The sequence below is a fragment of the Dysidea avara genome, chromosome 8 (assembly GCF_963678975.1).
Source record: "Dysidea avara chromosome 8, odDysAvar1.4, whole genome shotgun sequence".
Classification (NCBI taxonomy): domain Eukaryota; kingdom Metazoa; phylum Porifera; class Demospongiae; order Dictyoceratida; family Dysideidae; genus Dysidea; species Dysidea avara.
This window is the reverse complement of record NC_089279.1, coordinates 22,969,504-22,980,640: the sequence shown is the minus strand read 5'-3', so window position 1 is coordinate 22,980,640 and position 11,137 is coordinate 22,969,504. Positions and strand designations below refer to the sequence as shown.

Here is an 11,137-nt window from a genome sequence, read left to right as displayed (position 1 = left end):
GTTAAGGTATACTTCATGACCAGTGTTGGGCAAGTTACTTAGTAAAAGTAACTAGTTACATATTACATGCAACTGAACTATTTAGTTACAGTTACATATTACTCATAAAATAAAGTAACTATAATAATATTACATATTATATTACTTTGTGTCCACAGCCTTAAGCTGTCACATGTGAAACTACCACTTTATAACGTGACATGATTGCGTTGTTGGACAATGTGCAAATCTTGGTTATAAGTAAGAAGCTGGTGAATAAGCTTCATTCAGTAGGCTTCGTTACTTCATTGTAGCTAGGCATTACTTAGAGGATAAATTTCTTGAGTCTAAGGTGTACCTCATGTCAGGCAGCACTATATTAATAATGTGCTTGCACTGGTCATTGTCTTGGTAATAAAGCTACAACACAAGTATTTAGAGACAGTTTAGGATGAGGAAGAGAAAAATAGCTTACACTGTACTTGTCAGAAATGTACGAGTCTGATGGGTGCTGTGACAGGTCAGATACATTGTACCTGCGTGTTACAATCATTAACATGTCATCGCAGCTCATCCCTTGACCGGTAGAAACAGAAGTAGTTTTGCACTGATATAAGATTTGCCGATAACCAATAATGGATATTTTCAAGCTGATAAATGTAGCCAATCTGATATTGCACAGCATGTCTATTTTGTAGCAATTTTTATTAGAAGTTTGATTGTGAAGGACCAATTTATTTACAGTGGTAGCATTGCTGCAAAAACAGCTGACAGTACATGGAAGCGGTAAAAGCAATATTGAAAATGCAACTTAATGCATTTGTAAACATCATTTGATGCATATTATTAGCATGTATTTTAAATAAATACACATATCTGTGTATGCTGCTTTTTTTCATCTTGGCATCCATCCGATACCGTTATACGTACAAAAACACAGCCAATATATGGTTTTCTGATAACCGATCCAATTATCTGTGCAACACTAAACAGAATAGAAACAGATGTGTCCTCTTATGCTGTGTACACCATGCAACTATGGATGAGACATCACCATACAAACATGAACAATGTTTACATACATGTATTTAATCACATTAGAGTAAAGCTAGCCAGCCAATCTAAGTGTCGGTAGCTGACATGTTCTCATCAGTCTTCACTGCTCCATAACATCTGTCCTCAACCTCCATAGCTAGTATATGACATCTGGTGTTTTGTGTGCAGGAGCCTCACCATACTGTACTAGTGTAATCAATTTGAGGTAGTAACTCTGTTACCCTGTGGGTGATCATTATTATGAATAAGTGGATGGAATGTGTTTGATGGTTGACATTGTGTTCACACATCTGTACACAGAATAAATGGTAAGAAATAATCAAATGGGTGGGTGATTATACCGGAATATATCACCCAAGAGTAAATAATAGTATTGCGGAGTTATTGATTGATGCGTTGGCCCTTAATGAATGATTGTATGAAATAGCATGGATATTTCATTGATTTTGAAAATAGTAATATGAAAATATTTTCATTGGTATACTGGCTGAAAAGGCTAAATACACCAACTAGTAAAGGCAACCCAAAACAAAAAATTACTTGAATATCTGTGTTATGTACTTCACATAATCATTTATTATACAGGCTAAAACACTCTTGGTAGTCTTATACATCACCATAAACTTTTTAAAGCTCCTGGTGTTCATAATCAATAAAATTGATTGGCCATATTTAAATATATTGCTACTGTAACTATCCAGTGCCTTCCGTCATTCTTTCAGTTTCAAAATATTTCGCTCAAGTGAGTGTGGACAAATACACATACGTAAACAATTTTCCCATGCCAACTTCACGTAAACCTACGGCCAACTGCACACCCACACACAGGTCAGCTGTTAGCATGCCACTTGGGAAGGTACAAACAGTGGACTGGATCACTGGAATGGACTACTGATTATTGGTTTTTAATTTCATTGGACTGGTGATTCACTTTTTGTCTTTCATTGTCAGGGTACAGGAATGTGCTGTTAGTTGTGTTAATGAAAACATATTCCTCAGAAATGCCTATGTACTCCAACAATGCACCCTATAGACCACTTACATAGCATAGCATGACTTGCTTATAAAGTTGAATGTGTACATTGATAGCAAACATTTTAATGCCTTTCCCTAGTGTAAACCATACAAAAATTAGATAATCTAGATTAACTGCATTTGCACAAAGATAAATATTTTCAGGAGCTTGGGATGAAATGATCTAGCTATGTATTATAATCTAATTATATCCGTACATGGTAGCTGCTGCATTGTGCAGTATACTAGCAAGTTGTAATAATGTGTACTGTGTGATGTACCACTACTACAGCCACTAGTCAACTACTGTGTTTATGTACGCATTAATTGGCTTAGCATCATTGTATGTTTGCACATTTGGCATTTCTAAGAAATATATTGCCCATACCATACACCACAGTTTTGGGACATGCCAATGAAAACAAGTGGGCAGTTGTATTGAAGAAGGTGTAATAGCCAATGTGCTTAACAAAAAGTGTTGAAAAATGAATCATGAAGCAAAAAATCCCAGTCCAGTAGTCCATTCCAGTAGCCCAGTCCAGTATGTGTACCGTCTCGTTCCAAACAGATGATGCCATTATACTAACAGGATTATTACCTCAGTAGTATAGACTCCAGTGGAAGAGTACCTGCTTGCTGTAAACACCTAATTTGGAGAGGAACATACTTCATAATAACATCAATTGCTAATCTAAACCTGCATTAGGATGCCACAAGTGATGCACTAATGGAAGCTTTGAATAGGGGACACCTGATGATGGACAGGGCCAAGCATGTAATACATCACCCAAGATATTAACAGAAGGTTTTTTAAAAATGTTGTAGTAAATGATACAATGTACGTAACAGCTTAAAACAATGTAAGTTAATATTCTAAATAGTGGTGAAGTCTTACAAAGAATATTTCCAGTGAGTTTTCACTGCCCTCTAAATCCGGGATTTATAAGTCATAGGGTAAGAATTATTTCTTTGCCTTAAGTGATGGATATGCTACTAAATATTCAACCCTGACGTTATATGTGACTGGATCTGCAAAAGGGTGTCTTACAACATTTTCAATTACATGTACCTGGCACCCACTCTTATTAATTGATTGATTAGCAAAACCCATTAAGGGTAAAACGCTAATGTATGAAAATCATGGTAGCAATTTAACAAGAACTGTACAGGTAAGGCAAACTTGATTACTTGTTTCTCATCTACAAAAATTTGGATTTCCATGTGAGCAGGAGGTCATGAAATACTCCAAATCAAGCTATCTATTACTATAAAGGTTAGCCAAATAAAAGCCTTTTAAGAACTAGTACTTATGTTTTGCCACCATCCAAGTGCCATTTGCTGTGCTGTAAAATGATAGCCAGCCTTCTTAGTAAGTAGGGTATAAAAAGAAGTTTGAATAAATATCAGGTCTCAACTGAACATTTAGTGTAGTTATAATTTCTAACAATTCTGTGTAGCATCTTGAAGGATGAAGTAAAAGAATATTTCATACAGTAAACTACCTTACACGGAGGAACACATCAAGGAGACTAGAGTAAAACACTGAAGCTATTAAAAGAAATATGAGAATGTTGAACTTGTATAGAAATGATAACCTTGTATAGTCACCGGACTTGTTTACTGGCCGGGGTGAAAAGCCGCTTAAAGTTAAACACACCTGGGCCATAACTCAAGACAACATGGTACAACAAATTTATGAAACATTCATATCTATATTCATTACCATTGGTGAGTTGACTGAAGTGGTTGTCTAAGCTACATTCACAACTGTGAGGTTAAAAGTTACGTCCATGTAACAACACTAACTACATAGCCCATAACTTTCTTGTCAATATGACACTTACATCAGTGGAAATGACAGTGAAGGAATGGTCAGAAGTTGTTTACTGTAGTGTAGTGAAGACACCGGGTCACCTTGACATAACAAAATATAAGAACTGTTTGCCAGAATGGATGCCCTTATGGCATCATAGCATCACCATGGAGTGGTGGACATGGCAACTTAGATATGACGTAGTCTCATTGGTTGCTGTGGCAGTGGAGGTAGCAAGTAGAGAGCATTACACAGACAGATGTTAGCAAAGTAAAGTGATGGGGTTGGCATATATGGCTGATGATGATCTGTCATGTGATAAGTGACCTACCTCCATCGGCATGACAACAAAACTTGATGGAAACCAGCTCCAACTACAGTTTGACTATGGTAATACTGCTGCTTTGCATAGACCATCTGTGCCTGCGAGTATTATAACAATTACGTACCATGGTAACGGTCACCATAACAACCTTATTGTAATCCACTATTGAAGTCTCAGCCAGCTGAAGCCACAAGTGTGGATTGAAACACTTGTACAGCTTCCAACAAAGAAGTGAACGCAACAGTTGGTTGACCAGCATATAGTTGTTGCAGTCCAAGATTATATAACAACACTCGATGACCATTTACCCCCAGTACTGGCAATGGACGACCTGACAGTGCTGCTACAACCACAGATCACATGAAAACACAGGACACACCCACCCGCTCACCTACCTTTCTCCAATGATATGGTGGGAAATCATTGAGGGCATCATAGAGCTGAAGTAGTAAGATGCCAAACTGTACTTGCCCATGCGATTGTGTAGACAACCAAGATTGTTGAAGCGACCAGCATCAGCTAGTGATGGTGGCTTTGGAGCTGAGGTTAACAGCTTGACACTTTTACAATAGAGTACTTGTAGTTGGCCTTGAGGAAGGCTACATGTGTCACCTAGGTGATCAGGTAACTAAGTAACAAGTAACATCACAGTTACTAACAGCATTCTCAATCAATGAGAGACTCTTAATCTCTTTCTTGCAGCCTTTGAGGTTCTTCTGTAGCATCTCCAGCCAAACTCTGAATGGTAATTCATAAATGTGCAATATTATACAGGCAGTACAGACCTACACACATTATATACACAGACGTACGTATGAAAATTTGATCAATTGATTGATCATACCTAAAAACTGACGAATATTAGTTGGTGCTTGCTTTTGTGTCTCCGATAACGTGTATTTTGTCAGGATCAGGATGTACGTGATTAACTGGTTGGCCTAGAAATTTAATTTCTGACTTGTTGAATTCACACTTGTCTTCGCTCATTATTAGCCCAGCTTACTTGAAGTATGTACACACACCTGGTGTAATTGCAACTGGTTATAGAAGAGAAAACAGTGTTGCTTGTGATTGATAACAGCAATAATGAAATTAGAGGCAGTGGGTAAAAGGAATGCAGAAGGGATGCAAAACAATTAAGTTTTTGCCTGGCCTAACTTGACTTGTGAATAAGCTGAAATTTGGTCATGTTACACCCATAACATAGCACTATTTCTGGGTGCAATTTTAACATGATAGGCTGAACAGGTGAAAAGGGTATAAAGACTATTTGAACACAGAACACTAGTTGTACCTTCAAGAGCTCACCGGTCATCAGCACCACGGGTGGCAACCTTCAGTAGCGGCCACAGTGCAACACATATGCTGGAACACGAAGAAACGGTAAGCTTGAGCGGCGATTCTAATGGATTCAGGAGTCATAAAGGAGTTCACCCTCAGTGAGGGTGAACTCCTTTATGACTCCTGAATCCATTAGAATCGCCTTATCGATAAAAGGTCTCTCGCATTACTGGTGTTACAACCATCGTCACGTGATATTATTTTGTTTCCGGTATTACGCAATTTTGTGGTTGAGCAAGTCTGTACATAACGAGATTGGAAGTCATTAGTACGTGACCGTGCGAATAGCCACTCCGTTCTATTTATGCTGTACAATGGACTAAATGTAGGGACCCGCCGATTATGCTCATAATTTTACCTATTATGCTATGCTGCACTGCTCAAAAATTCACCTATTATGCTTAAATTAATGCTCAATATTTACCTATTATGCTCGATTATGCTCAATGTCCATGCTTTAGTTCATATGCTTTGCTACTAGTTTAACACTGTATAGAAAGAAAAAAATGAGTGGCTGGAACACAAATAATAAATTCTTGCTGCATGCTTGCATGTAAGAGAAAAGATCGATATACTCTAATAGAACAGTCAGTTTGATGATTGTTCTATTAGAGTTACCGACTGCTCTATTAGAGTATATCGATCTTATTTTGCAATTGTCATTTTTCCAGCAAGAATTTACACTATCGTACAAATATTTAACCTATTATGCTGGCATTATGCTCAATGCTTTTAGGTACCTATTATGCTCAAAATTATGCCAGCATAATCGGCGGGTCCCTAACTAAATGTCTTACTAGCTGAAACTGAACTGAAATGGCTAGTTTGCTTGTAAGTAACTGTGGAAGTGTATGAGGCAGGGGCGGAGGAAGTAGTTGAAATGAAGGTAGGCTGGACTGACCCAGACTTATTTTAGTTCGAATCCTGGGGTTGGAGTGATTTTTTTCCTTACTTTGGCCCCTTTTCTGTTACACCTTTCCAGCTATAAGTCATTAAGTCTAAGTCCTTGAAGTTAGGTTAGGTAATCCTAAGGCTGCAGCACATGTTGCTGTAGACCTTCAGTGCTGGTCACTGTAAAGTGCTAATAATAATATTGAAGTGAGGTACTACATTGTCTCTGGTTTGGTATGTGAGACCAAAAAAAAGGTCACAACCAACTGACAATAGCTGCCCACCTCACCAGCTACCTATTTATAGCTGATAAACTACATAAAAATCCTTACATAGCTCGCTACACACTGCTCTAATACTGTGACTGCTTTATTAGAGTCACTGCTCTATTAGAGTATCTCGATCTTTATGATTATGATTATGATGTGATTTGGGTTGAGGCTTAGAAGCCTGTACACCCATTCAATTACACACATATACATACATAAATTAGATGCAATGAACAAAAATTAACTATGAATATAATTATTACATTAACATAAATCTATAGTCATAAAAGTAATTATCTATAGCTGATTTAAAATTATTTAATAAAGAATTTCCTACAATATCACTCGTAAGATTGTTCCAATCATTAATTACTCTAGTACCAAAATAGTTGACCCGACATGAAAGGTGGGCAGGGGGCTTAAGTAATTTATATGCGTGACCTCTAGTTTGTGTATTGTGGGAGAAAGTAAAAAAGTTGGAGTGATCCAGATTGAAGTAATCGTTCAACATCTTGAAAAGAAATATTAAGTCACCACATCTGTGCCTGTACAAAAGAGATGGTAAATTCATTGATGTCAGTCGATCTATGTAAGACTTGTCTCTTAAAGATGGTACTAGTTTTGTAGCACGCCGTTGCACACCCTCAAGTTTACGTTGATCTAATACATAATGGGGTCCCCAAATTACATTTCCGTATTCTAATATTGGTCGAACCATTGATTTGTACAACCGTGATAGTACAAATTCATTCAAATCGATAAAGCTTCTTTTCATACAAGCCAATACCCTGTTCGCTTTCATAGCTACTTCAGAAGCGTGTTGGTGGAACTTTAAATTCGCATCAAATATAATACCCAAGTCCTTATGACAATTAACTGAGTCCAATGAGACACCATTAAGATAGTAGCCTCCAAAGCTGTGTGTGGCTCGACCAAAGTGAATCACTTTACATTTAGTAACATTGAACTTCAGTTGCCACACGTCACACCATTTGGCTAGATTATCTAAATCAGTTTGGAGTTGTACATGGTCTGCCAAAGTAGAAATGGTTCGTATAAACTTGGTATCATCTGCAAATAAAAACACATGACTTGAGATGGATTTCGGCATATCATTAACATAAATAAGGAAGAGGAGAGGTCCTAGAATTGATCCTTGTGGAACACCACTCTTCACATCTTGCCAACATGATTTTTCCTCGTTTAAAACAACGCGCTGTCTCCTATTGGATAGAAATCCATCAATCCATCTAAGAAGGTTGCCTGTAATTCCATAGTGTTCAATCTTATACAATAAACGTTTATGTGGCACACTATCAAAAGCTTTCTGCAGATCCATGTAAATAGCATCAACAGGTACTCCACGATCAAGTGATTTTGTTAAAATATCCATAACATGAAGTAATTGGGTAGTGCATGAATGGCCCTCTAAAAAGCCAAACTGGTGGGATGTCAACAAGTTATTGAAGTTCAGATGTTCTAGTATATTAGTTTTAATAATGGATTCCATAACCTTAACCAGGGGCGGATCCAGGGGGGGGGGGGGGGGGGCTTTGGGGGCTGAAGCCCCCCCCCCCCTCATATTTAGGCTTTACTGAGTCAAATATGCTGAGTACTATAATGAAATTTTGTCTTAGCATAATTATATGATCACTAATAATACAAATACTCATAAAACCACCTTATAAACATCTTTCCAAGGTATTATCAGTGGATTTATGCTAAAGTTTATACAATGTATCAGCATTGGAGGTGTACAGGATCGAGATACTCTAATAGAGCAGTCAGCTAACTACTCTAATAGAACATTCATTGGAAACATGTAGTTGGTTCTGTTATGGAATTTTTCCAAATCTGCCTGCACCTATACATACAATGAAGTGCATTGGTCTGTTTAAAGGGCTTCATTCATCTACTTGTGTAGTTAATATGCATGGCAATACTTAAATCAGGTACACAATTTCCATTACAAATGCTCTCAGATTCAATCTTGTATTGTTCAAATTTCAAAATTTTCCACTTTCAACATTATTATTCTAACATGCACCTATTCAGTGTTGTGCAATTGTGAGAGGGGTGCATCATGTACTTGGCTGTCTGTACCTACCCAAACTTTTCCATTAACAAAATGCTTCAGAGAGCCATACCTATAATCTACAGGCAGTATATATAATATCTACAGGCAGAAAATATTATGAATTTTATGTGGAAATGTCTCCAAATTGCAGTATTTTAGCATCTATTTTTCAAAATTTTCCTGGGGGGGCATGCCCCCAGACCCCCCTAGTTCCAGCATGCTTTGCATGCTGGGAAGTGTGCTTCATACACCTCTACCCAAGAGATTAGTACCTTGAGTTAGCCCCCCCCCCCCCCTTTTATAAATCCTAGATCCGCCCCTGTTAACTACTGTAGATGTAAGACTGACAGGTCTATAATTACATGCAAGATGTTTACTTCCTTTCTTATGAATAGGGGTAACAAAAGCAATTTTCCATTCCGATGGCAGAACACCAGACTGGAAAGACTTATTAAATAAAATGGACAGTGGAACTGATAGTTGGTCAGAAAATTCTTTGAATATACGTGGAGGCCAACCCTCTGGACCTGGAGATTTATCTGTTTTTAGCCTATTCAATTCATCAAATACTAATGAAGCAGTTATTGTTATGTTTTCCAACTTTGGTACCGAAGCTCCCGGATCTACGGCTGGAAAATTTATCCCGGTTTTCAGCCAGGATAATTTCGGCGTGGTATTATTCTGAGAGGGGGTTAAGCCCCCCCCCTCAGCAGACCGAGGGGGGCTTCAGCCCCCTAGCCCCCCCCCTTTCCACCGCCTATGGTATGAGGAAGTGTATAATTCCAGTAAGGCATACCTAAGTCATTAGGTCTAAGTCCCTGAAATTAGGTTAGGTAATCCTGAGGCTGCAGCACATGTTGCCGTCAGACCTTCAGTGCTGATCACTGTAAAGTGCTAATAATAATAATAATAATAATAACTGAGTGGAATAATCACACAAAATATGAAAGTTAACAAATAAGCACATGAAAGTTACTAAGTGTTACTGAATTTTGGAAAATCACCAAGCCTAAAAACAATTAGAAAATTTGAAACTAGCATGTGCTGTTAATAGCAGAAATCTATGGGGTGCCATTTGTCTCAAAAACCCAAAAATTGAGATCTAAACTAAATATCGTCGATATTTACTAAACATCGACGACATTTACTAAACATCGACGACATTTGCTAAACATCGATGACATTTACTAAGGGTTTTACTCTTTACACCACCTTTCATAACCCTTACGTAATATTAAGCTCAAAAGCATCCAGACTTCCTACTGTAGTTGTTGCTCTCTCTCTTCGACTTTAGGGCACGCATCTAGTAATTGCCGCGAGTAGTCGACTTTATTGGATGCGTCCAGTAGTTGCCGCGAGTAGTAGACTTTAAGGGAAGCGTCCAGTAGTTGCCACGAGTAGTAGACTTTAGGGGAAGCGTCTAGTAGTGTTAGCGTTAGGGTTAGAGTTCAGCTTTGGTTTCTTCTTCACCTTTAGGGTTAGGTTCTTCTTACTATATACAGCTTATTTCGTTAGTCACATTTATAAGATACAAAAGAAAGGAATCAAGGGAGCTAGCAGCGGTAGCATAATCAGTAGCACACTGGCCCATCACGCTGGGATCCTGGGTTCGATCCCCTTTCAATACTGCACTTCTTTTTTCGCCTTTTTGGTTCACCGTTTTTTGTCTAAGTTCTGTAGGGTTATGAAATAGGGTGAAAAGAGTGATCTAGATATTAGAAGCGCGCCTTTAATATCTATGCTACGGTTAACAACTACCGGGTAAGTACTCGGATAACAACGTGAGCAGGCGCTTATAATGTCTAATCGATAAGCGCCGTGCTTAGAGTCCTCATTTGTCACGTGACCAACCTCACAAACATACCGTATAGCCTAAATATTTCGAGGGGGGGGGGGGGGGGGGAATTTTCGCTGATTTCGTGGTTTTGGGATTTATCAGCGAAATTTTTAGCCTTGAACATTTTGACCTCCACATAGTCTAATACATTTTGGGAGCGTTTGCAAATCCGCGAAAAATTTATTTTTAGCAACATTGCTCAAAACACAGGCGGTTCACGTGTTATCATCAGGTAATTATCTGGCTTTAAAGGTATGCTATATTCAGGTAATACCTGACAACTGGTAGCGCGCCCCAGTGGTTATTCGTAGTATACGTCGGATGCTGAAACGTGCATACTAGTAACGGATTGTGGCTGGCTCTCGGCCCGGACTACTGATCTTGTAAGGAAGTGAGACTGATGTCAACACGAATAACTTAATAAATACGTTCCTGGATGGGTAGCTACCAAGTTTCCTGCATGAGTCCTGGTAAGTGAAATGATTGCCGGCCGGCAGACCGGCGTGCATGTGCATGATTGACATCCTCAGTTTCT

General features: G+C 38.4%; 1 protein-coding gene across 13 annotated transcripts; it reads right to left on the bottom strand.

The window, feature by feature from the left end:
* Positions 1–970: 970 nt before the first annotated feature.
* On the bottom strand, positions 971–5,582 carry LOC136263154 (uncharacterized). Of its 13 annotated transcripts, XR_010704471.1 has the most exons (11): positions 5,482–5,582; positions 4,847–4,925; positions 4,583–4,799; positions 4,336–4,530; positions 4,194–4,285; positions 3,894–4,078; positions 3,773–3,816; positions 3,645–3,706; positions 3,552–3,597; positions 2,648–2,695; positions 971–1,257 (listed from the first exon to the last, which is right to left on the bottom strand). XR_010704471.1 is itself a non-coding variant. In XM_066057658.1 (7 exons), the coding sequence occupies exons 4-7, from the start codon at positions 4,489–4,491 to the stop codon at positions 1,209–1,211; spliced, it is 345 nt and encodes a 114-aa protein (XP_065913730.1). In that variant the 5' UTR covers positions 4,492–4,530; positions 4,583–4,799; positions 4,847–4,925; positions 5,482–5,582; the 3' UTR covers positions 971–1,208. The 13 variants fall into 13 exon arrangements, 3 of the variants coding, with proteins under 3 accessions (XP_065913730.1, XP_065913732.1, XP_065913731.1); XR_010704468.1 differs by having other exon boundaries at positions 3,773–4,078; XR_010704473.1 differs by lacking the exon at positions 3,552–3,597.
* Between the last annotated feature and the right edge of the window lie 5,555 nt (positions 5,583–11,137).

Coding starts and splice junctions, on each gene's coding strand:
- LOC136263154 (XM_066057658.1), bottom strand. CDS start 4,491: ATGGTCATCGAGTGTTGTTATATAATCTTGGACTGCAACAACTATATG. Junction 4,286..4,335: donor CAATAGTGGATTACAATAAG/GTTGTTATGGTG, acceptor TAATACTCGCAG/GCACAGATGGTCTATGCAAA. Junction 1,258..2,647: donor CTGGAGTCTATACTACTGAG/GTAATAATCCTG, acceptor GATCACCCACAG/GGTAACAGAGTTACTACCTC.